We start from the raw sequence: 25,178 nt of genomic DNA, 5'->3' as shown, positions 1-25,178 counted from the left end.
TAAAACTTAATAAGTAACTGTTCATAAATTGTTTTGTTTTAAAACAATTTTGAAAAACTTGCTCACTGACTTTTTTTTTTTTGTCCGAAGTTGGTCTCGTCAATTTTTAGAGATAGCAACATTGGGTAAATGTGTACCTTTCTTTCTTTTTTCCTGCCTTCGCGGAGTGCACGGACGCGTATCAACCGCTTCTCTCTGTTATTGTACTGCGGCGACATTTATTTAAATTACTTCGCTAATCCAAACTATCCGAACTTAATATATCAGTTAATCTGCGGCCGATCTGCGCTTGCATACTTATATTTATAGTTATTTTTGGTACGCATCTCGCCCCACAGCCACGTGCGATGTTTGCCGTTGTCAGGTTTGTGCATGATATTGACAAGAAGTTGCACGTCATCCCTGCAAAAGACATTGCGAACTTCAACCCAGGAAACAACACAGACTTCAATACGCGGTCTGTGTACACGGCGTTCTGGAGAGATCCGCTGGACGGCCAGGACAGCGGTCACTACAGCGCCCAAGTCCTGATGCTAGGAGGTAACGGCTTAGTTTTGTGCACCTAGCTTAATTGCGAGATTTTCCCACGCGAACTGGGTTACTATAATATGTGTGTGTGTATGTCTGAATTTCTCACTGTAGAGTCGGAGAAAGAAATCCGGGAAAGAATGGCAAAGAAAAGACTTGCTATGCCAAAAATTCCAGATTATGAAGAATCGTCAAGTGAAGAGGAAGAGGAAACAGCAGCCCAAAAGAAGAAGGTGTGCTTGCATTGTGCAGTTTTATATATCTTGTTTCATTGTGCAATCTCGTGAAATTTTACCTGCGATGTGTCGTAGTGTATGCTTGTTGCAGCACACTCTGTGCGTTTTTGTTTTTTCGTTCTTTAGAAGCAAAAGCGACTTATGCTAGCATCAAAAAAAGCGGAGTATGAGACCATACTAAAAAAAAACATGGATAATGCCAGAACCAAAACACTGGCAGCTCAAAGCCGTGACACCCGCCAAGCGGTAAGTAGTATGCTTAGCTGTAAGCTGCAGACACCTTTAAATGTCACAGATTAAATCTCAAACCGTGAGTGAAAATTCTTTATAGGCCAAGAAGCGAGCACGTGCATCATCAGAGTCTGCTTCTGAAAGTGAGGATTCACTTTGTGCCAAAAGTGAGCTGCAGGAAGCAATCAACCAGAAAAACTTCTGGAAGAAAAGGGCAAAAGAGCTCGACGAGGAAAGATTATTTCTTCGAGAACAAGTCAAAAGTCTGCAGCGGTGCTTGGAGAGCAAGATTTTTCAATGTATGATGCCTCGCTTCCATTTTGCTTTGGCAGTTTACTACTTCAGTGCTTTGCTTGTTTGCATTTGCAGAAATGTGCAATTTATTTTAATGCAGTGGACACAAAACTGGCTGGAGCTCAACAGGCAGATGGCAAGAGTGCAACAGGTTTGGTACAGTTTCAGCCTATCTTAATGATTTTTCACTCGGCTATCATGGGCACATATATGTTAGCCTTTCATGGAAATTATGGCTAGCGTGATGTTGGAAATGCACTGTTCTGTGTCTCCCCTTTCTCTTCTGTCATCTCCTTTCCACTGTTGCTAACAGTATGTTTCAGCAACTAGCCCAAGCTTTCACTCAAGTACTTGCTGAGAATTTTTTTGCACAAAGAAAAACATGAAATGTTTTTATATATTCTGCCATTTCAAGGCTAAGTCTGCTCAATATTTTTTGTCCCAGAATTTTCTTGCACTCCCACGCTGCCATCTTCAGAGCAGGCCACAGCTGTTTGTACACGTAAGTACCTTATGCCTGCTTGAGTCAAAAAAGCTAACATTTCAAATATAGCAGGCTTATATTAACTGAAATGCGGTCCAACTGCAGAGCCTACAGCCACCCCAGGTACCTCTCAGGAACAAGAGAAGGCTGCAAACTGTAAGTTTTCTTTATGCTACAATTTCGACCTTTCATAACAGCAAAATTTATCCAATGCAGCGTCACACCCAGCTGAAGATACAGAGGTGGCTCATTTACGTAAGTTTATTACTTCATATAGCATTTTATGGCTGAACACCTCAAAGAACAGTTCTTAAAAAATCATTTGTGATTTCAGCAGCAAGGGAGGACTTCACCTATCTGGACGATGGATCTGTGAGTGGCAGTACTTTTGTTTCGACTTTCACAAATCATTCCTAGTAGTGATAACAACTTTGCGAATTATGTGAATAGGTTATATGTTCTCTCTCTCTCTCTCTCTCTTCCTCTGTTAAAGTATTTATGGTCTCTCACTTTTTTACACAAGAAAATGTGTAAGGCAAAAAAGGAAAGTGAACACTACAGTATGCGCTCTTTATTTTCAGCTGCATTCCATGTTGCATGGTGAAAGCTTGTTTGCATTGTGGTTGCTTTTGTCATCATATTTTTGTGCTAAAGGCGCAATCTAAACTGTACCCTATGTTTCTTCCAAGTTTCACCTGTCCAAAGAAATAATTATTACTGCAGCTGGGGCTGCGAAAATACTACAAAATAAAAAAGGCACCTTAGTGTGTAAAGATGCTGCTCATGCCATATGGGGTCCTGACACCCTGGCAGTCCGCAGCGTGAGAGGGGTGGTTGCATCCACAAAGAAGGCTTTGGGCGAAGAGCCCAAGCAGCCCCTTACTCCAGAGAAGATTGGGGTCATCGTAGGTACGTTTCAGCCGAAGTTTTCAGCTAGTTGCTGCATGTTCATCACAGTGCTTTCATTTTGGAAGACCATACAACCAGATATAACATCTGCAAATTGCACATCATCTAAATAATCAAAGTATAACTAACTGTGAGAGAGAGAAGCCCTTTAATCAAATGCAGAAAATTTAGCCCACGACATGCTACTCTGCATGGGGAAGGAATTGGGAAGAGAGATGCAGAAAATGGTAAAGTAGTATAAAAGGCTAAAAGGAAAGGAGAAAAATGTCATTGATTTTTTTCTTATATGCAGCAGCGGTAATGTGAGTGAATATTGAATGGTGAAGTGCACCGTCCTACAATAGGCTGACAAAGTCCATGCGTGAAAAGTCCATGAGGGTAACACACAACAACTGTATAAACTGTGCTGTACTGTACAGATATGTGTTTACCTGGGAAACTTGTTTTGCACAGTGTAAAGTGACACTGATTATTCATTATACAAATAGCTTGGTCTACCATAAATGACACGCATGAATTTTAACAGTTGGCTAAAGTTCTTTAGTTACTATAGCAAGTTGGGAGTTATGTGCACTATGCCCCTGCAATCACCTGCTGGATCCGACTGTGTCGCACCCCTCCTTCCTTTCATATGGCAGCTATCTCTGCAGCACCTTATTAACAGTTGTAAACACTTTTTTGCAGCCACGGTCAAGCACTGGGGCCTACAAAGGGGCGTGGATGTTGACCCTGTGGTAAAAAATATAAACAGGATTCTCAGCGAGAAGATCCAAGATATTGTTAAATCCAAGCGGAAGGAATGAAATTTCCTTTCACATGAAAATAAACATGTTCAACTCCACAAGATGAGTAGATGTTCCTGCCCTGTCTTGCTGTTGAGAGCATGTAATGCATTAGTATGCGCCAAAGCAGCAAGTGGGATTCTGTGTCCAATGAGCTGTGTTTGCTCGGCAGTCTCGGATGAGCAGAACTGGCACGTTGGTTTAGCTTGGGTTCATCGAATTCTGCGTGAAGGAACTAGAACAATAGAAGTGACACCAATACCATACAGCTCTGTGTTGGTGGTATTTGCCTCGTTTCTACTGATCTTATTCTTTCACACATTTTGAGAGGTCAAAGCTCATTTCAATGCCTGCTGGCCCCACTAACACCTGCTGGTCCCAGCAGCGCCTGCTGGTCCCAGCAACAACTGCTGGTCCCAGCAACGCCTGCTGGTCCCAGCAATGCCTGCTGGTCCCAGCAACGCCTGCTGGTCCCAGCAGCTGCTGGGAATCTGCCAAAATCCCAGCAGTGTTGGGACCAGCAGATTCCCAGCAGGAAATTCGTCTTTTCTGCGCTTAAAGAGAAGACGAGGAAAATGGAAGAATTTAGCCTTCATGGTGGTCTCGTCTTTGACGAGATCAAGCTGTCTGAAAACATCAGTGTGACATCATCTGGGGAACTGAGTGGTTTTGTGGACCTTGGTCCATTCAACGACAACAACAGCAAGACAACCCTGAGTGACCATGGCCTTCTGATTATGTTCCTTATGGTTCTGCATATTTGTTTATATATATATATATATATATATATATATATATATATATATATATATATATATATATATATATATATATATATATATATATATATATATATATATATATATATATATATATATACTTCTGCTGCAGTTCACGTTAGCAAATGTACCTTATGTACACTGCTGATGCTCATTATTACATTACTCACAGTGCATTTCCCCTATTTGCAGGAAAATGGACTCAAATTCTCGGAGTATTTGCAGCTAAGGGCAACGTAAAGGCATCTACCCTTTCAAAAATTCTTCTGGAGGCCACAATCCTGGCCGAGAAATCTGGCCTGTTTGTCGATTTCTGGACGAGTGATGGTGCTCCCTGGAATCGGTGCTTATGGAAGCTGTTTGGCATCAAAGGTATGTTAGCTGTTCTGTTAAAACTAGCCAGGAGTTCTTCTTTTTCAGTCTGTCAATAATGTTCGTTCTGCTTTCTCCCTTGCGCAGCTTCATGCACAGAGATCAAGTGCAAAGTTCCCCATCCTGTTGACAAGGGAAGAAGCATTCACTTCATTTCGGACTTTCCCCACCTGGTGAAATGCGTTCGGAATGCATTTGTGGGGAAAGGCATACAGATCCCGAGTGGGCATGTCCATGTGGATGTAATTGAAGAAGCTTGGAAGCTGGACAAAGAATCTGTCACGCTTAAAGTGATGCCCCATATCACAAAGGCCCATTTACGCCGAAATTCATTTGAAAAAATGCGGGTAAATCTGACATTCCAGCTCTTTAGTGAGGAGGTACTCAAAGAGATTTTTTTTTATCGGGATCACTTGGAGAAAACCTGCAACTCACGCACTGAACCAACGGCGAAATTTGTAAAGCTCATGGAGAAACTTATTTTTGTCATGTCTTCTAGGGTCCCAACAAAAGGCCTTAGAGCTAAATCAGGAAGTGTGCAGTTTCTAAATGATTTCATTGCTTTCCTGGGAGAATGGGAGCAATATGCTGCACAGCATGGTGGTGGCTTTTTAAGTGCAGGGACTGCGCTTGGGCTGCGAGTGACATTACAGAGCACACTGTCACTTCTAGAATACCTGACAACATCACTGCAGTACAAGTATTTATTAACTGCAAACCTGAGTCAAGACAGAATGGAAAACGTATTTGGAATTGTGCGTCAGTGTTTCGGCTGCAACGATCATCCTTCAGTGGGACAGTTTTTGAACATTATTAATAATTTGGCCTTCTACAGCCTTGCAAAGCCACCAAAAAGAACAAATGTGTCATCAGAAGTTGTGACTGCTCTCTTGCAGCCGTCAGATGTGCCCAAAGAAAAAAACGCAAGAATTACTGAACTTGTGGATGGCTTGCTAGATGGTGGAGACCTGTCATCTGCTGCAGAGGTACTCGACAAGCATAGTGGTGAGGGGGATCATACCAGTTGTGTGGACAAAAAAAGTGACAGCCGGTTAATTTTTTATGTTGCTGGTTATGTAGTGAGAAAACTCCTTAAAAGGTTTCCTTGCCCTGAATGTGCAAGTTGTTTCAGTACCTTGCCTCTGCAAGCTAAGTCCAACAAAAATGCCTCGCTTACTCAAACTTTTGATCATGGAGGCTTAGTGTACCCAGCAAAGCCAATTGAGGAGCTGGTAGGAAAGTTGGAAAACGCATTTACGTTTTTTTTCAGCCGCAACAAGCTACAAGCAGATAGTATGATTAGTTTCCTGCATTTTCTTCAGGGGCGGGGACTTGGTTGCGAAGTGCATGGTCGTCAAGTTACGAGAGAACTGATTAAGTTTTACGCACTGACAAGACTGCATTTCTTCGTAAAAGCAGTGAACAAAGAGCGCGGTGCGCAGAGAGAGAAAAAAAAGCTTCTTAAAATGAGGCGGTGCCAGTAGCCGTGCGGAGCGCGCAGAGCCCTCAGGAAGTCCCTTGTCGGCACATGCTTGCGCAAAACTCTCTGCAATAAAGACTTCCTACCCTGCTGTTCTATGTCGTTTTTTTTTTCTTCCCCTTCGACATCGTCTGCAAGTAAGCCGCGCTTGTTGCGTTGCAGCTAGTGTTTATGGCGCGACGTGTAGCGCTCATCGGCGACACTTCAGTTATGTCGCGGCGCGAGCTAACATGTTGACCATCTAAGGAGCCTGCGGAAGATTTCTCACTTTCTTTAACAGACCCTAAGCGAGCAACCAACTAAACCAGAAGTCCTCGGAAAAAAAAAAAGAAGCATTCACACGTAGAGGCTTGGAGGCTGCGACGCCCATCGCACGCCAGCGGGCGGCAGCGCCATCTGTCGATGCATAGCGAGATATTTCACCCCCGCCTGTCCGGTCACGACACTAGGTAAACCTTCTAGCCTCTATAATTGCGGTAACGTGTTTGTTTCTGTGGTGCACGTCGTGCGTTTTTAAGGCTAAGTTTTCTTGTTTGTGCACTGTCGGGCACCATGATTGCCGTTGTGCGTTTCCTTAGTGACCGCGACAATCGCCTGCACGTCATTCCCGTTGATGACATTGAGGACTTTGCACCAAAGAACGACAATGATTACGACAACCGCGCCGTATATTCCGCCTATTGGCGGGATTCGGTTGACGATACGAACAGCGGGCTATACAACGCTCAAGTTTTGTTGCTGGCAGGTATGTAACGTTGTAGTGTTATAGTAATGTTATGTACTGATATGTTGCCAATCCATAAATTCTCGTTTTTTAAAGAGAGCGAAAACGACGCCCGCGACAAAATGCGGGCAAAGCGGGTAATAATCCCAAAGATTACAGTGCAAGAGGGCACAGATGACGAGGAGTCGCAAGCGAAAAAAAAAGGGCTGAAAAAAAGGTTGGTACAACTAAACTTTTGTTGCTTTTATGAGACATGCCAACTTTCGATATTGCCACATTTAAATTGTTTTCCGACGCGTTTCTATTTTTTCAGAGGCAAAAAAACGACAAGGGGAATGCAAAAAAAGTTCTGTATGAAGAGATATTAAAAAAAAATCTTGAAGACTCTCACAAAAAAGCGCAGTCTCTGCAGAACGCAGGAGCCCAGGTAATGGTGGTTGTCTTTCTCTAGATTTGGGTTACAAAAGAAGTACTAACATCAAAACGTCCTAAACTTTACATAATGCAGTTTCATCCAAGGAAAAAGAGGCATGACAGCACGTTGTCAGACAGTGATGACCTGTGTGCCAGAAGTGAACTTGTTAACATGAGAAGGCAGAAGGAAGCCTGGAAAGGACGTGCCCAGGAGCTGCAGGAAAGCGAGCTCGAGAAGGAAAAAGAGTATTGGAAATCTCGCGCCCAGGAACTGCAGGACGACAACGTATTTTTGAAAGCGCAAGTTGCAAGCCTGCAAAGGTGCCTTGAAAGCAAAATTTTTCAGCGTAAGAATGCTTTTTGTTCTCATGTAAGATGTCTCAACATGACAGCTGATGTTCTTTTTGTTAACTTGTTCATTTTTTTTCTTCTGTACAGTCGAACAACAAGGCAAGGCGCACTACAGTCGAGGCATGACCGCAGGTTTGTTTCCTGTTGGCACTTCATGTGATGCTTTGGAAAATATGCATGGGTTACATGACACATGCCATGATACAGCAGACTTTCCTCCCGCTTCATGAAGTCAGTTTTTTTCTTCTTTTTTTTTGCCAAAACAACTGGCCCAGCAGTATGTGCTAAGCAAATGCTATGAGAGGTTTGGTTGTACGTGATGCACTTGCTGGAGCAGTGCAAAGAGTGCTTCACGTCATTTATTTGTTTTGCAAAAGTGCAGCACGAATTAACAAATACAGCAGTTGTATTGCAGCAAGATGGCAGCATCTGTAAGTTAGAGAAGATACAACTGCCATGCTAATGAAATGACGGTTCTTTCTTGAAGAGTTGAGGGGGATAGGTAAAAGCAAAGTTGCGGCCGAACTGTGGAAGTGAGTAGTTTAGCCACATAACTTTTCTCAACAAAGCTGTTTCTGGGTCTGGTTTATGGCAACACTTCGGTGTGATTGTCTATCTGAAAGTTCAAAGATAGCAAACTATCAGGTCTGCACTTGACCATTTGTTTTGAAAGCAGGCAGTGCTACGGCGCGCTTTACCTGCTTGAACTGGCACTGCACGCTCGTGGCACTTTATGGGATGATTTCAGCGTGTACAGCCAAATTTAACAGGCTTGAGGTTTCAAGCAGCAAACTGACGTGGATGACACCTCTTCATAACATTTACTGTTACTCCCAACCCATTTTTGTTGCAGCACCTCCTGTGGCAGCTGCCGATGAAGACTTGGTTGGGCGTAAGTACTTTGGTTTTTCATGTAATTCCCTGCATTTAAAAACAGGAGGTACAGTTATTATCAGTATACTTTTTTTAACTTTAGAACCACTGGAGATCGACAACACGGCCCCCAGCAAATGCGCTTCCTGTGAGTAGTAGTTCTATTTTCATTGACGGTACATTTGTCTTCAATTCAAAAGCACAAGTTTTAAATGTTTCTGAATTTTGTGCAGTGCCGTGCTTATCTGCTGCTACAGAAGCAGAAGAGCGCACTAGCAGTCCGGGAGAAGAGCAGCAGCAACAGCACTTCCTTACACCTCCAGGTAAGCAGTAGGCTCAGATATCACCTCAAACATTATTAACTTTGTTTTGTGTATGACATGACAAGGATTCTTATTTTTCTCTCTTGTAGCTCCAACTGGAGAATTCAGTTATAGGGAAGATGGTTCTGTAATACTATGTCAATAAGTTAAACATACTCAATGGATCTTAAATAATGTAGCTGTCTCCAAAATCCTATTGTCTGCAGTATGTTTACCGTATTTTTATTTTACAAACGCAAGGGCTTTTCTAGGCATACTCAAGTTTACAATTTCAATTCGTGCACATTCGGCAAACATGAACACCTGCGTGACCTGAACGCATTTATCCTTTTTATGTGGGGCAATAGCAAGGAGTACATTATTATTCATGTGCTACATCCTAATAATGGTGAAATGTACATTGGCCAAACAGTTTCTTAGTTTGGCTGTACAGTTACCAGAAGCAACATGCAGTGGTTTTCATGTTTCATTGTTGCTTACAGTACAGTTATTATCCTCGGCATTTTCATTTCTTGAGTTCATGGCCATAAATTAATGCTGAGGGCAGCTGTTGTCATAACGTCATAGCCTTTTTTTATTTGAATGCTTTTTTTCTTCTTGTGACCTCAACCAAGCTGCAACTAAAATTTTTCCATTATTTTCCTCTTTTCACAGTTCCATTTGACAAAAGGCATCATAATAAGTGGCGCATGTGCTGAGAAAATATTTAAAAATAAAAAACCAACTTTGGTTGTTAAGGACACAGCACAGGCAATATGGGGAAATGATGTCCTTGTAACCAGGAGTGTGACGGGGACTGCATGTTCCAAGAAGAGAGCGTTGGGGGAGCTGCCAAAGCAACCCCTGACGCCTGAGAAACTTCTTGTTGTTTCAGGTACAGCTGGCATGAATAATTTGTTGCCTGTACTGTTGCATGCCATAAGTTATCATTTCGCAGCCTGGCAGCATGAACAAAAATGCAGTAGCAGGATTCATGTTTTTGGCATAGCATGTTGCCAAACTACTTCTGTCAATATATATTACGTGAGCACAGAGGTCCTTGTACTTAGTAATATTGGAATTATCAAAATTGTATATCGCTACACCCCAAGCCTCTGCATTCAGGTAAATTTGAATGGGGTGCATTACACTGGCTGCTGTGTTCCTACAGTATTCTGGTGCAAATGAAACTGCACTGCTTCAGATGACATACAGGAAAGCTTGGCTTGGTTGTTTTTGTAAAGCTGACAAGCAATGTGCATTTCCGTCTAGTGTTGAAGCCTTTATGCCATAAATCTAAATCATGGCTGACTGCCAAGCTCCAGCTGCATAACTGGCAGTCGTAGTTGCTGCAACAACTGGTATTTGTTTTGTAATGCTGGAAAATGACTTGTCTCTTTTTAGAAACACTCAAGCACTGGGGCGTCCAGAAGTCTGTCAGCACCGAGGAAGCTGAGAAGACTTTAACAAGAACTCTAACTGAAAAAATTCAGGACCTCTTAAAGTCCAAGCTGCGCAAGCAGATCAAATTTTGAAAAACTTGATGGATGTTCTAATGTACAGACTGTTTCACACTTGGAAGGAAACTGGGAGTGTGTGGCCGCCGTGTTTCTCGAAGCGCTGCCGCCGACAGCCGGCGTGACTGGGCGACACCAGGCACATGCGCAGAAAGAGCAGCCGGCTTCGTTCTTTGCGCATGCGCCCTTGCCGCTGATTGTCCCCGGCTGTCGGCAGCAGCTCTTCGCAAAGCGTGGCAGTCACGCGCTCCCAGTTTTCCTCTGAGTGTGAAACAGCCTACTTGAATGGATGTACTAATCAAAGCTGCACAAGCAGATTAAAATCTGAAAAACTATGACTGTGCTTGAACAAGATCCACATGGACGCTGTCAGCATAGCACAAAGATGCTTAGCCACGCGATTAGCAGGTTGATTGTTAGAATGGAGCAGTCAGGATAGCAATCATGATTGCATACTTTGTAGCTCGAAATTTGCTGAAAAGTGTACCAGAACATACGGCCGACTTCCTGCAACCCTCTGCTGGAACCAGCAGCTACTGGTTTCAGCTACTGGTTCCATCACCTACTGGTCCCAGTAGCTGCTGGTCCCAGCAGCTGCTGGTTCCAGCAGCTGCTGGTTCCAGTAGCTGCTGGGAATGTGCTAATAAACCAGCACTGCTGGAACCAGAAGAAAACCAGCAGGAAACCAGCAGGAAATTTTCACCTGGGACCTGTGCGACTACCTCAGCGCAACGGTTCTTCACTCCTAACTTTCAATCCCGTGCATTCGTTACCCCCCCCCCTTCTTTTTTCAACCTATGCCTCACGGCACACTTCTCGAATAAAAAAGAAATTGAAAGTGCGCGGTGATTTAGACATATAAAGGAAGCCAACAGTCCCCAACACCAAGGAGAGCATAAGGAAATGTTTTTCTTTTATTTGTGGTGTTAATCAGTGGAGATGTACTTGCGTAATCATTTTTTTTACCTGAACGGTAATTGATAACAAGACCACATGCCACCAATGTGATCCAAACCAGTTTATGGCACGTGGCTATCTTTCCTGCAACTTGCTAATGAAATATCTTTCAGTAAAAGAATTATTACAATATTAGTTGCTTATTGCTCAACATAATTTATGGGGCTTAACATTCCAAAGCGACTCAGGCTAGGAGGGATGCTGTAGTGGAGGGCTCTGGATAACTTCTACCACCTGGGGTTCTTTAACGTGCACTGACATCAGACGGCACACGGGTGCCTTGCGTTTCGGCTCCATCGAAATGCGACCGCCGCAGCCGCGCATTTTATTTTTTTTGCCACTCGCCTGCCTACCCGGCCATTGAGATAGCGCTGCTTGTTCCAAAAGTACACGTAACATATTTACATTTTTTGCGACGTTATAGCCAATGCACTACTGCCCCAGCAACTATAGCTTTACTAGCACTTGAACAAGGATCTATCTGTAAACTTTAGAAACAGAGAACTCTTTCAAACTTTAGAAACAGAGTACTCTTTCAATCTGATACAGTGCAATGAAAAAAAGGCAGCAAAAGCTGATCACAGTGAAAGTGCTCAGGTCCCTGGCCTTAGATAGACATTATACTACATAGACATAAGAGAATTATCTCAAGTGCACCCATGCCATACTTCCCGAATAAAACTGGAACAAGACTTCTTTTTAATCTCAGCACCATAATGATATAGTATATTGAACTCAAAATGCACTGTTTGGTGTTGTGAAAACCATAGGGGACATTTCTTGTAATTTTGCTGGCAAATTTGAAATTGACTTGGCATGTTTTTTTTGTAGAAACTGTAACTAAAACAAACTAAATGAAACAGATAACCACATGCCACCGGTGAAAATCAAACCCACAATGTGTGAAGTATGTGTCTGGTGGTCTTATTAACTTAGCTGAGTTGACTGAACTGAGTTGACTTTTATCTGCTGAGTTCACTCATGTTAACGCACTTTGCTTGTTGTGCCCTTCTCTTGCGCTGGCTCTTGGCTTAAAAAAATACTGCTGTACGGTGAACCCAATATGCGAGCGATAAGCGGGCTGCATCTTGTCGGGAATGAGTTGCTCGCAGGCCAGGGTCTAGTGCTCCACGGTCAGAGTCGTCACCATGACGGGACGGCATCGGCCTACCTGCAGCAATCGCCTGATTGCTGTACGGTGAACCCAATATGCGAGCGATAAGCGGGCTGCATCTTGTCAGGAATGAGTTGCTCGCAGGCCAGGGTCTAGTGCTCCACGGTCAGAGTCGTCACCATGATGGGACGGCGTCGGCCTACCTGCATTCTACGCGTAAAACAGTGACTAGTTGGTCAAGATTTTTTCCCTGCCTGGCGTCCTGCTCGCATTGCAGACGAATTGGATTGGTCATTCTTTTCCTTCGTTAAGCGCTTTCACGGTGACTGCATAATTGCTTGCGCGTTGGATCAGTGCGTAGACATTGTTAACGTGTATACCCAATGGACCACAAAAGTCCGTCGGACATCCGTTTCAGATCCGAACGTCCGCTACTGTCTGCAACCCAATTTGGATGTACATCGGCTGTACACCGGACGTCCGTAACCGGAAATTAACAAAATCCACTGGTAGTAAGCCATCGGAGGTCATGTGGATCTTTGCTTTTGGGAACCGGTGAAAGTCCTGCGGATTTACTCTTTTGGACGTATGAGTCAGTCCGGCGCGGTATGATCCTCCGGTCATCCGCTGTACGTTTTAGTACGTTTGACGTTTTGCAAGTGCACATGTACGAGTTTTTCTTGCCGAACGAACGGTTACATGCGTCAAATATCAATTTCCGCCGCCATACAGTTTATAAACATTCAAATAGTTCAAAACTGACAATACTTTTCCGCTCCAGCCAGCGCTAGCCACTGCCAAAGCCGGCCCAGTGGCGGCGCGCGCGGCCGCTCTTTCGCGCAGCGGGAACGGTGCGGAGCTCATGAAAGCGGTAAGACCGATTAATTCATTGTTTATTACAGTCTTCTCGCGTACTTTTGGAGCTTCCGATTCTGTGCTGATTTCGGATGACTCAACGCTAGAAAGGAACCGGACGGAAAAAGGCAAGAAACGTGAGTTGGTTTCCTTTAGCCGACTGACGTTCGTTTGTAGTTTCGGGTTGCTCTCCTTTGTTACAATCTTCAGCCGATTTAGGTTCGTTGTACATGTGAAAACCGGACGTACTGTTATGGCGCGTGCTGTCATAGTTTGTTTTTCAGCAAGTCACATTTCTGTATACAGTCGGTACAGTTATGGCTATGCAACAGCGAGGCGATGCACGCGTATGTGAAAAAGCCTCTCGGGAGGCGAAAAAGTCATTGGCACTGCTTGGTCACACAAGTAAACACTCGCTGAAAGATGAGCGCCCTCGTGAGCTGATGAAGGGGCCTGCTGTGGTGACTGCTGAACATTCCATCGAAGCTTCTTGTGTCAGTGTTGGTGCTTGTGATAGTAACTCGGCTAGCTCGGCTGCCTTGAGTGCAAGTCCCCATCGTGCACATTTCTATGAGCCCACGCTGGGCATAGAAACTGGACTTTGTGCCGAGAGCAGCGACTGTAGAGCAGCAACTGTGCAGACACAGCAGTGCGAGGCAGATGACCTACAAAGTGATTTCCGAGATTCTCTGCGCGAGTGGGCAGTTGAGCACGGAATCAAAAGGCGTGCGCTGATAGCTTTGCTGAAGATTTTAAGGAGTCGGTCTGGTATGTTGGATCTACCAATGGATGGTCGCACACTTCTGCGTACTCCACGGAAACCACAAGAACAATGCCCGGTCACACCATTAGCACCAGGACACTATTGCCATTTCGGCCTTGCAGACGGGCTGCTCCGTTTGCTCCGTCCAGTAGAAAATCCGCCTGCTCTGATTCCGTTGTCTTTTAATATAGATGGTCTTCCACTGTCAAAAAGTTCAAAGATGCAGCTCTGGCCCATTCAGTGCCTTGCTCATGACTGTGGGGATGAAACACCATTCCTTGTTGGTGCGTTTGCAGGGAAGTCAAAGCCAGACTCTTCAAATGAGTTTCTGAGACCATTTGTTTCCGAGCTACGGACTCTGGTCTCTGAAGGCCTCATTTTCAATGGCAAAGTTCTGCATGTGATTGTGAGAACCATCATTTGTGATGCTCCCGCGCGAGCTTTCATACTGGCGACAAAAGGGCATGGTGGCTACAGCGGTTGTCCGAAATGCACAGTGGAAGGGTCGTATTTACACGGCAGAGTTGTATTTCTGGACATGGACTGCCCACTGCGTACAGACTCGAGTTTCAGAGCACAGCACGACATTGAGCATCAGAAGGGAATTTCAATTCTTTTGGACCTCCCAATCAACTGTGTCGATGATTTACCCTTGGACTATATGCACCTTGTGCTGCTTGGTGTCATGAAAAAGCTTCTTTCATTGTGGGTTTCGGGACCATTAAGTGTACGCTTTGGGCCACTTCATCGTCAAAATTTCAATGAAAAGAGCTCTCTGTTGCGTACCTTCATACCTCGTGAATTTCCTTGCAAATCACGAGGGCTTGATGACATAGACCGTTGGAAGGCTTCTGAATTCAGGCTTTTTCTCTTTTACACCAGTCCAGTCATTCTGAAGTTCTGTTTGTCTGATCACCTGTACCAGCATTTTCTCTTTCTTCATGCTTCCCTTTCCATCCTCGCTAACAAGCTTCTATGTCATCAGCATGCTGCATATGCTGCTGAACTTCTGAGATGTTTTGTTTCAGATTTTCGTAATCTGTATGGAGAAGAACATGTTTCCTTCACTGTACATTGTTTAATAGATCTGTCCTCTGATGTTGAAAGACATGGTGAGCTGGACTCCTTCAGCGCATTTCCATTCGAGAACAACATGCAAGCCATTAAGAAGCGCCTTCACAAACATGGAAAGCCACTGGAGCAGTTGTGGAATAGGATGACTGGGGCAGGTCTGAAGGCAAACAGCAGCGAGCCGTTGAGCAAGGAACCTTTGCCACTCCATTCACACTCGCAAGGTCTGCTGCTGCCAGAGTGCTGCCCTCCTGAGTATAAAACTGTGCAATTTGAAAACTTCAGAATTCCTCTGAATGATAAAGACAGCTGTGTTTTTGGCTACAATGACATGGCCATCTTGCAGAAAATAGTGCACCTGAAACGCTCGAATGAGCTTTGCATTATTGGTTCTGAATTCTTAGGGAGGACTTGTACTCTGTGCCCTTCGGTTCCTCAAGGATTGGCATCTGTGTTGCGTCATCCCTCTCACCACCAAAGATATGGCGCCTGCATAGGCTGCAAAAAATGGTGAAGCTACCAATGGGCGACAAGTTTTTAGTATTGCCAGAACTACATACTGCAAACTGACCTGCCACAAAATTCCACCAACATTATTGCTAACTTCTCGTACACAGATTTCGGTTATTCCATGTTTTAGCAGTTAAAGCTGCTCTTTCTTCTGACTTGTGCAAGATTGATCTCTTCTTTTTTATCATTGTTTAGATGGCATATGCCATTGTCGAATTCTTGCACCATGAGGAAGTGGAGGTGGTGCCTTTGTCTTGGATAGATGACAGGAAGTGCGCGTGGCCAGATCATGCAAAGGGCGACCGCATCGTTTCGCTTGTTCGCAAAGCAGCACCACCAGACTCATCATGGAAGCAGTTTGACAATGCCGTTAAAGGGCTGTTTGGTAAGTACAGTTGACATAGTGGCCTTTTTGCTGGGGACACCTTGCGCTAATATATGTCTAAAAATTTCTTCCAGGTGCATACGAGTTAGCAAGGAGAAAACTGGACAAAAGTCAATATACTTCTGAGCTTAGCAGCGACGGTGAACCACCGCAGAAGAGAAGGTATCCGACACACCTACGACAAAAGTGCCATACAGGAAAAATGTGCCATCGGTGCCCCATGATTTTTCTTAAGGTTATTGTTTGTTGTCTCTTGAAGAATTCTAGGCAGCTACACTGTTGTAATGTTAATGTAGACAGTAGTTTGGTTTTATACTTTTCAGGGCTGTCCTCTTCTGTGCCTTGTACGATAAATCAAGGAGCCACAGAGACAGAGAGCGCCACACCGAATGAGAGTAAGCAAGTTCACCATCGTCTTTTACCATTTCCTTTCAGATGTGTGCTATGTTGCACTCACACTTAGTGACATTATTTTTAGGCTTCAATGTGTTAAACCAGGGATGAAACGACCGCACATATTCCAAAACTTGCTTGTATCTTATTTTACTGAACTTCTGTTTGCTAAATCAACGGTTATGCTAATGAGGGATGTGCCATTTGAAGCATAAAGGGAAACACTGTGCATGGTATTGTAACTTTCATTAGCAGAAATAGACTGATTGATGTGTAAAATTTTTGTCGCTAGCATAGCAATAATTTTTTTGCCCCATTGCGATTTGTGGGGTATATTTTAATACATGAATAATGTGGAGCACATTATGGTATGCCTCCTTTGCGGAAGCAACAATTTGTCAGTGATGAGTGTGCACCGTGATTGCCTAATTTCAGAACTGAATGCAAGTATGAAGAACTTTACTTCAATGAATTCACTGTATGTGGCATTATAGAAGGCAGGATTTATTTATTTACAGTACCCTCAATCGCCGAAGCATTGCAGAGGGGAGTGGGGTGAACATTTGGGAGTGGGGAGAACATTTGCAGTGAACATTTGTGAGGAATTTTGGTTGAAGAGTAGCAAGTTGTATGTAGAAGACTTTAGGTGTACACGAGTTGTCAAGGAGAAAACTGGACAGGCGTAAATATACTTCAGTACTCAGCAGCGACGTGGAACCACTGCAGAATAGAGCTCGAAGGCCTCCGCAGGCATGGTCTGACGGTGAAGTATCAGACACAGAATAAATCTTGCAAAAAGTTCCTAGTATTGCATGTTATTTGTTACACCAATGGCAACTATAAGTGTTTCAGATGGAGAAAAAAAAGATTGATTGACAGGGAACAGTAACTGATGCCATCGAGCATTGCATGACCTCCAGTGTCCTAGAAAAACCTGAGAATATCACAGACCACCATGTAAGCAGGAATAGGAAATGCAAGTAAAAAAAACACATTACACCTTCAGGTCGAGTCTTCCTTCCTTCATCTGTGTAGCATTTTACTGGGAATAGCACTGCCAGGCAGGATCAAAAATATGGAGTATTTGTCCATGCTACAGCAAATGCTCAGAGACTAAGACTTTCACTTCCAGGGCATGAAGGAGAGGCACGGTTGAGTGACAGGCGGGACTCAGTAGATGAAGGTAAGCTTTTACATTGAACGCACGCTTGCTCATGGATACTTAGGTGCTATTTGCTTGGAATTTTCCACTGTCTCGCTCCCTCTTCCACTTCTCTAGTGTAAGGTAGTGAACCAGATGTGCCCAGTTAACACAGCGGCTTTCCTTTGTCATTGATAGGACATGCCTTACTTAGCTGGTTTATGGTTTTCAGGGATTTAAAGTCCTGAAACTACTCGGGCTGTGAGAGACACTGTAGTGGAGGGCTTTTGACCTCCTGTGGTTTTGACCTCCTGGGGTTTAAAGAATTTTGACTTCCTGGGGTTTTTTAACGTGCACTGACATTGCACAGTACACGGGCCTCTAGCATTTTGCCTCCACTGGAATGCAACTGCCGCGGCCGCGCCTTACCTAACTGTTGTAATCATTGTCTACCAAGGAATGTAGCTAAGAGTACATGTGGCTGCTTCACGGATTTGTTTCTGCTTTCATCCGAAATTTTTTTAAGTGGTTAATTTACCACCTGTTGTGCTGTAGCAAAGTTATATTTATTATTTTTTTTATGTTCCTTACAGGCCCCTGTTGGGTCATTCGGTAATGTAGACTACAGGCAAATCATTATGACTGAAAGCAAAAAATATTAATCCCGATGCTACAGGGTTTTAGGATGGTAAATTACAGTCAACCTTTCATTACTGTTTAGCCACTTGCCTTGTGATTTTTGCAATCTATGTGGTGCTAGCACCTAACATTTCTTTCTTCATTTAAACTACTAATAAGAAAAGAGTGGTCATGACAAAACATAAACTACCAGAGACTAATTTTAATTCAGGAAATTACAGAGTACCAAATGCCTTTTGTTTCAGTTATATATTCTTGGTTGTTTCCCTTTCCCTATTTCTAGACTTCAAGCAGCACGTTATCCGACTACTCAACATCTTGCACTTTACACAGCAGCAACACGGAGATATGCTAAACAAACTATGCGAAGTGCTTCCAAGCCAAGCAATCATCACCAAGCCCCTGCTTATCAGTGAACCATTCACTTCAGTGGATGACCTGCTCAAGTTCAACGAGAAGTTGGACAAAGAAAACTTTGCACTTCTGGTGAGTGTTCATATAATCAGGTCATGCAGAATATAAAGAGGCAAATTAGCATGAACTCTTTCGACACAGACTGACAAAAAAAAAGATTACAAGGGTGCTGCTGCCAACTGCTCTTTTCGTATGTCAGGCACATAGTTCATTACTGCAGGCTAATGGGTAATTTCAAATGGTGCCGTTTTGGACAAAGAATGCTGTACCATGGGGCACATATTCAAGACGCATATGATAGGCTTGCACATGGGCAGTATATTCATAGCAAAGAATCATTGGTTCTGAAAATTTTAAGAGATCAGTTGCTAAAGACAGTAGCACATGCAGTAGCAGCCCTCCTGGCTTTGCTGCACTGTGTCGAAAAAAATTGCAGTAATGCATCTACTTTAGGGCTTGTCCAACTACTCTAACACATGCTCTTGTTAAATGCAAAATGTTACATGCATCACGAATGATTCACCACAGGAGTCACATTTTAGTGTGGTTATTGTCGGAAGTTCCATTGTGCACAGCAAGAGCTCAATGTATGCTAGAACTGCGCAAACTGCATGCCTATGAGAAATTATTTTTATGTTTATCAATCTTTTGGTACTGTGCATCCCTTTAGATTAGCAGCTCCTCAAGCAACAGTGCCTTTTATAGGAAGACATCTAGATACACAATCTATTTTCCCCCTTTCATTGAACCTCAGAGTTTACTTAGCAAAGTAGAAATGACCTGTGTAGAAAATTTTCTTTTCTGGCGTTCTTGTCACAATACGCCTGCGGTGGGTAGGTAACCTAGCTGAATTTTCCAGCATTATTCTTTTCATCTATGATTGTTTTGAATTAATATGAACAGATTTCTTAGTTTAACCATTTGTAGGATATCTGGACAAATGTGTCTCACTTGCTTCAAGTCTTGACAAATGGAAAATGGTGAACCTATCTACCATACTTCTTTTAAACAGTGCAAAAGACACGGAAGCAGAAGGGACATACAGGACCGCAGAAGGGTAGACAGCCCACACATCTACCCTTGTAGCTATCTACCATATTTTTGCATGCTGAAAACTACCAAACTATCAAACAGACATTCAGCATGTTTTTATTGGTCGCTGGTAAGCATCCTTGATGCTCTGTGTTTTTACATGCACATGTGTACAGTTCGACGCGGCAAATTTTGTAGGGAAAAAATCTGTTTAAGCATCTTCTCTCAGTCAACTGCCTCATAATACATCTTCAAGCAATTTTCAATAATAATGCAAGTATATTCATATGTTAAAGGAGATGCGGTGTGGATTCTTGCCTCATTGCAGGTCTTTTAACAAAAACATAGGCGCAAATATTTACTTTTTTTCTACAAAACGAGTGCCCGAAATAGCTTGGAAATGATGTCGTTAAATTTTACCATTTGTATACATGTGAAACGTACAATTTGTTGCTTCACTAAGAGTAAAATTTTTGTGCTTGTAAGTGAAGTGACAAAATTTTGTCCTGAAGCTATGTAAACTAGCCTTTGCCAACCAGAATACCGTATTTACTCGATTCTGACGCGCTCTCGATTGTAAGGCGCATCCATTTTTAAAGGTCAGAAAAAGAAGTGTTACTGGCATAGTCATATTCGATTGTAACATTCATGCAATTTTTAGGCGACATTTTTTTCCAGTAAAAAGGTGTGTGCTATAACGAAGTAAATACGGTATGCAAACAGTCTCTAGTGGTAATTTTTGTGTAATTTGCAACCCCACAGTATAGTATACGGTAAACATTTGCAAGAAATCCTTAACTGCAGAGCAATATGCTTGTGTTAGAGCATGTGCACGGTGTTAGCAGTAATGGAACTCGACTATGTTTAATGCTTAGTGGCAATTATGTTGTGTCCTGTTAAACATCTTTTGAGCATTGGTTTTGTTTCTTATGTGTGATACACTTTTTTCAGCAGCTTTGTTTTCTTTTGTGCACATACACTTGCCAAAAAGCTAAATATTCTGCAAAATGATCTGCTCCTCTTTATGTACTGGAGATGCATTTCTTAAAAACAGCCCATGCTTTCTTTGCAGGTGCGAGAGCTTGTGCAGCTTGGGGGGAAAAATTCAAATGTCGCTGCTAAGCGCATGCTGGCATACGTATTAAGTGATCAGCTGGCAACAAAGTTCTCTTGGGTTGGGAGGAAAAACAAGCTGAACTTTTCAGCCTTGAAGATGTCCAATGCAATTATAGGTAAGCCAAAGGCTACTGCTTGCTTAAAAGCTTCAATGGGGTGGAGAACCAGTTGCAGAAAATTTAATTTTGGTTGCCTGTAGCAGCCACAAATGTTGTACCTCTCTCCACATTGTAAGAATGAAACTTGGAAAAAAGACATTTCTCCCCTTTTATTTCAAAATGTTTTCTGCTGGACACATGGGCATGAAATGGATTTTTGCAAACAAGTTCAGTGTTTGCCTCTTGCAGCAAGAGCTATAAGAGGAACTTGCCATAGAATAGCTGGTGTTGAGTTAACCTCTGTTCAAGTTCTGGCCAAATAGAAAGTTATGCAGGTAAACCCGAGTGATAAGGGCCGTGGAGGCTCCCGGAAAAACATTTCATATGTAGTCTTGTGATTCATTGTGTTGTCATTGATACTTTTCCCTGCAGAATCCTGAATAGAGTTTTCATTCCTCTTTGTAAGGTTTGTGAGTGTCTAGGGGAAGGAGTATTGGGATGTTGGATTACCTGTCCTTTACTTCCTCGCATCTCATTCAGCTTGCTTAACACACATATAATGGTGGGTGAGTTGCTTAGTTGATAAACTCCCCAAGTGACTGAAATAATTTTGGGCTATCCTGTATGGCATACCACCACAATGTTGATTTGGGAAGTTACATAGTTTTGTAGCAGGTATAGTGAAGCAGTTCATTTAGGCTGCATTAACATGCATGCAAACAAGTGGACCAACAAAAGTTATAGCCAAATGTTGGAACTGTCATGCTGCTGTACATACAGTTGCTAAGAGCAAACAAGCTTTAAAGCCCAAGGTTTCAACAAAATCGTGTCATAGCTGTTACTCGCACTGGCTTTGAATAACTGAAAACCAAAGGCCATCGCTGAGGAGAATGAAACAAAAGTTTGTACACCTTTAACACAGGAGTTTAATGCCCCTGTTACACGGGCACTGCAAAGGCCTTTGAGAATCGGCTCTTATATCCAAAGGCATAAGGTGTGCAGCTATACGGCAAAAATGTTGCGCCTTTGCTGCTAAGGGCATTTGAGGCGAAGGCGCCCATCCGAGACCTTTCCGGGCCCAAAGGCGCGGCCTTCGAGAACCTGCGATCGCAGTGCTGTCCAACGTCAAAAAGTAAAAGCAATGAAAAAAAAATGCAGCCAAAAATGTTTGAGAACATTTTTTAAGCATACGAAAGGTGTCTGGCTTTGTTTTTTGTATGGGTGTTTATATTTTATGCTGCCCAGATAAGACAGTAAAGTGTTGCAGCAACACCGAGTGCTCCTGGTGGCCAAGGCAATACACAAAGCCTGCTGCTGCTGATGAGAACAGTTGTTGCAGTTCTTTCAAGAAAATAATTAGAATAAAAAAAACTGCCTGTGCTCAACGACTGAACAGAATTCCCCACTTTAATTTTAAAACACTCACTTCAACCGCCTCGAGCACAGCAGCGTGTTTTAACTGTTTTACTCCTAAAACAAAGGGCCTAATTATATGAAATGTACAGCATCAAACTTAGCTGTGTGAGGGCAGTTGTATTGGAGCTATCTTGTGCTGTTATAAGTGGTTTGAGTTATTTTGATAAGAAATTCTTACATCATTACTGTTTGAGCTGCCAACTGTACATTCTAAACTTTTTTATAACGTGTATTCTTTCTTAAGAAAACCTTTTTTGCTAATATCATAATTTGTCACTAGCAGTGTATTAGTGTGTACTGAAATACTATCACAAAGTTTAAACACAAAATTTTAACAACTTGTGGTTTTTATTTTTAGCTGCCGCAGCGGAGTTTCTACAAGGAAGTATGGCCAACATCGAGGATTCAATAAAATCATGGCTGAGACACGCGCCTGAGAGGCTTTTCGGAAGTCAAAGACGAAAGAAATCAGCGTCTTCTGCTGACCCATCTGAAGGTGTGTGTTTTGTGCACATCATAATCACTAGCAGCCATAATTTGGGTGACTAATCAAACCCAGCCCCACTTGCCATTGCAGCATGTTTATACTTTAAGATGTCAACCTCCACTTGTGTGATCAAAAAAGGAAGCTATTGGTCCACTACAGTTTTACAGTGGCAGCTTTGAAGCTTATAAAGTTGTTTAGAAAAGTGTGTTTACAGTTCATGCTTAGTCAAAAGTATATATATATATATGTATATATACCGGGTGTCCCAGCTAACTAGAGCCAAGGGTTAAAAAATCAATCAGAAATAGACGAGTGAAACCAGTTGCATATTGGTGACAGCCATCTTGCGCACCATAGGCATTTTTTGTTTTGCAATTAATAGTTTAATTAGGCTAATTATCTAAATTAATAAATACTGACTTTAGACAACAGATTGCATTTGAAGAATTGTTGAGCACCTTCAGAAACCCCCATTCTATCATTTTACGATAGGGAAACCCTCACGCGTGTCTTTTTTCCCAGCTGCAAAGAAACCCCGCGAAATACAAAATAAATCACGTGACTGACGCACTTGCACGCCAAGATCGTGCTGCTCTCAAGCGTGGTTTGAGCAAACGAAATCACCCGCAGCCTTGACTCGACGGCCTCGCAGCAGCGGCAGGCCGATATGTTGGCGGTGGTTTCTCGTCTGCGTCAGCCAGTGGCACATATGACGGTGCTAGTTGCTAGGTGCTAGTACATATATATATATATAATATTTCTTAAGCATTCTTCAAGAATACCTGGCTTTGAGGGTACGCATGGGCATGATTGGTGCCTTGGCTAATTCTTTATATTCAGTTGCTTTTATTCTCTTCCAGGAATAAGTGTTAGTCCTCAAAAATTGTAATTGCCCTCCCCGTATTTATTTTAACGAGCCATAACCACATTGGAAACGTATGGTTCTCACAAAAATTGTCAATTTTTCGAGTTGTTTATATTAATGGTGGTCGGATTAACGGGGCACAAGTGTGAGCATGTTTATTCCACTTTTTATGCCTAAGGCAATCCAGTGGATGTGAGGCAAGGCAGGGGTAGGGGAATGAGCAGGTGAGGTGGGCAACCACTATTTCATGGAGAATAATTAGGAGTGAGTGGCCATACTTTACTAGAGTGGTGTACTGAGCTCAAGTTTTGTAGTGATGCTACATAACGGTAGCTTTCCGAGCCTTCGGCGTGACGGCGCTGCGACCCTGTGGCTGTGCCACCACGCTGTCACGTGGTTGGCCAGGTGGTGCGGAGCAGCTGCCGGTGTCGCGGCGCCGTGGCTGGTCACATGACCTGCCACTCGGGCAGCTGTAGCTATCGCGTAACTCCAGGTTTAACCAGAGCTACACCACCACCAATTTACTTCTTTGTGTTGAAGTTATCGCTGGGTTTGCAGCTGGTTTATTCATTAGGTAAATGCTACTTCGTGATGTAAAGAACAGGAGTTTCAGCTTGTTGCATTCTTTTTGACTTTCAGTCTGGTCATTTAGACCAGCAATATTCTTTTCCACATTCTAGATGCTGAGACCATTGTTTCACTTTCTACATGCAAGTTTCAGCTAGGTAGATAGGTTATTAATAAGGAGGTCAGAAAAGGAACAATGCTTGCCACATCATAACCGCTTCACTCAAGACTTGACGCTGAACATTGGCTGGTGGGTATGGGAAGAATAGAAATAGGATCGAAGTTTTATGGTTTACGTGGGTTTACCGTCCCAAAGCGACTAAGGCTATGAGAGACGCCGTAGTGAAGGGCTCCGGAAATTTCGACCACCTGGGGTTCTTTAACGTGCACTGACATCGCACAGTACACGGGCCTCTGGAATTTCGCCTCCATCGAAATTCGACCGCCGCGGCCGGGATCGAACCCGCGTCTTTCGGGCAGGCAGCCGAGTGCCATAACCACACGGCCACTGCGGCGGCTATAAGATCGAAGTGAAAGAAAGGAAAGAAACATGTGTGCTGAAAAGCGGGAGCTGTCAGTAGAGCTAAATGTTACTTCATCACAGCAGGCGGATTACACATGGTGTGTTGTTTCTTTGTTGCATTCTTTTTCTGGTACTTTTTCTTTCTTAAAAGTATACTATTTATGTTAACTGTGCATTCAGAAAACATTATTTACTTATTTGTTTTGCAGATGGCAATTGAAATGTGAACCGTAGCAGTCCTTTTGCAAGCCGTAGTAGCCAGTACTACCCTTAGGCAAGAGCAAAGAGATGTCACAGCAGTCAGCCACTGAAGTCTTCGGATCTTTCACAGGAGCTGCACATAAACCGTCATGTAAAGGCGTTGCTCTCTTATTTAACAGTATTGTATCTGCCCATCACAAGAACTGACGTGCTTTGTTATTCACCTGTGCTTTTTGCTGAAGCTTGGCACACCCTGTATTTTTGCCATTTTTCTTTTTTAGTGCCAACCTAAAGAGGTACAGATGCCAAATACTCGCGTTCTGCTGATTGGTAGGGATGATGCACAGGGCATTAT

At 43.1% G+C, this 25,178-nt stretch overlaps 4 protein-coding genes across 10 annotated transcripts in view; 3 read left to right on the top strand and 1 right to left on the bottom strand.

Moving 5' to 3' along the window:
• The window catches only part of LOC144124741 (uncharacterized), a 204,207-nt gene that overhangs the window by 137,474 nt on the left and 41,555 nt on the right, over positions 1-25,178 (bottom strand). The gene's annotated exons all lie outside the window — the stretch shown is intronic.
• On the top strand, positions 154-3,526 carry LOC144124739 (uncharacterized). Of its 7 annotated transcripts, none has more exons than XM_077657597.1 (10): positions 156-540; positions 643-761; positions 891-1,010; positions 1,096-1,294; positions 1,390-1,440; positions 1,735-1,791; positions 1,879-1,929; positions 1,990-2,028; positions 2,111-2,145; positions 3,367-3,526. In XM_077657597.1, the coding sequence occupies exons 1-10, from the start codon at positions 348-350 to the stop codon at positions 3,418-3,420; spliced, it is 918 nt and encodes a 305-aa protein (XP_077513723.1). In that variant the 5' UTR covers positions 156-347; the 3' UTR covers positions 3,421-3,526. The 7 variants fall into 7 exon arrangements, with proteins under 7 accessions (XP_077513719.1, XP_077513718.1, XP_077513721.1 ...); XM_077657596.1 differs by having other exon boundaries at positions 2,108-2,145; XM_077657593.1 differs by having other exon boundaries at positions 154-540; positions 1,096-1,440.
• Positions 6,213-10,861, top strand: LOC144124740 (BEN domain-containing protein 5-like). Its single transcript, XM_077657599.1, has 10 exons — positions 6,213-6,840; positions 6,916-7,036; positions 7,135-7,246; positions 7,328-7,580; positions 7,672-7,716; positions 8,438-8,605; positions 8,691-8,780; positions 8,870-8,907; positions 9,435-9,654; positions 10,164-10,861. Exons 1-10 carry the CDS (start codon positions 6,648-6,650, stop codon positions 10,292-10,294), a joined length of 1,371 nt encoding a protein of 456 aa, XP_077513725.1. The 5' UTR covers positions 6,213-6,647; the 3' UTR covers positions 10,295-10,861.
• Positions 13,940-24,932, top strand: LOC144123921 (uncharacterized). Its single transcript, XM_077656634.1, has 8 exons — positions 13,940-14,371; positions 15,742-15,931; positions 16,006-16,179; positions 17,457-17,507; positions 18,388-18,590; positions 20,623-20,782; positions 22,539-22,676; positions 24,832-24,932. Exons 1-8 carry the CDS (start codon positions 13,973-13,975, stop codon positions 24,840-24,842), a joined length of 1,326 nt encoding a protein of 441 aa, XP_077512760.1. The 5' UTR covers positions 13,940-13,972; the 3' UTR covers positions 24,843-24,932.

This window comes from Amblyomma americanum, chromosome 3 (assembly GCF_052857255.1).
Source record: "Amblyomma americanum isolate KBUSLIRL-KWMA chromosome 3, ASM5285725v1, whole genome shotgun sequence".
Classification (NCBI taxonomy): domain Eukaryota; kingdom Metazoa; phylum Arthropoda; class Arachnida; order Ixodida; family Ixodidae; genus Amblyomma; species Amblyomma americanum.
Note: the sequence above shows the minus strand (reverse complement) of the source record. Positions and strands in the feature narration are given on the sequence as shown.

Coding starts and splice junctions, on each gene's coding strand:
- LOC144124739 (XM_077657592.1), top strand. CDS start 348: ATGTTTGCCGTTGTCAGGTTTGTGCATGATATTGACAAGAAGTTGCAC. Junction 1,792..1,878: donor GGCCACAGCTGTTTGTACAC/GTAAGTACCTTA, acceptor GTCCAACTGCAG/AGCCTACAGCCACCCCAGGT. Junction 2,029..2,107: donor TACAGAGGTGGCTCATTTAC/GTAAGTTTATTA, acceptor TTGTGATTTCAG/CAGCAAGGGAGGACTTCACC.
- LOC144124740 (XM_077657599.1), top strand. CDS start 6,648: ATGATTGCCGTTGTGCGTTTCCTTAGTGACCGCGACAATCGCCTGCAC. Junction 7,717..8,437: donor CAGTCGAGGCATGACCGCAG/GTTTGTTTCCTG, acceptor TTTTTGTTGCAG/CACCTCCTGTGGCAGCTGCC. Junction 8,908..9,434: donor GTTATAGGGAAGATGGTTCT/GTAATACTATGT, acceptor CTCTTTTCACAG/TTCCATTTGACAAAAGGCAT.
- LOC144123921 (XM_077656634.1), top strand. CDS start 13,973: ATGTTGGATCTACCAATGGATGGTCGCACACTTCTGCGTACTCCACGG. Junction 14,372..15,741: donor GCAAAGTTCTGCATGTGATT/GTGAGAACCATC, acceptor ATCATTGTTTAG/ATGGCATATGCCATTGTCGA. Junction 15,932..16,005: donor TGCCGTTAAAGGGCTGTTTG/GTAAGTACAGTT, acceptor AATTTCTTCCAG/GTGCATACGAGTTAGCAAGG.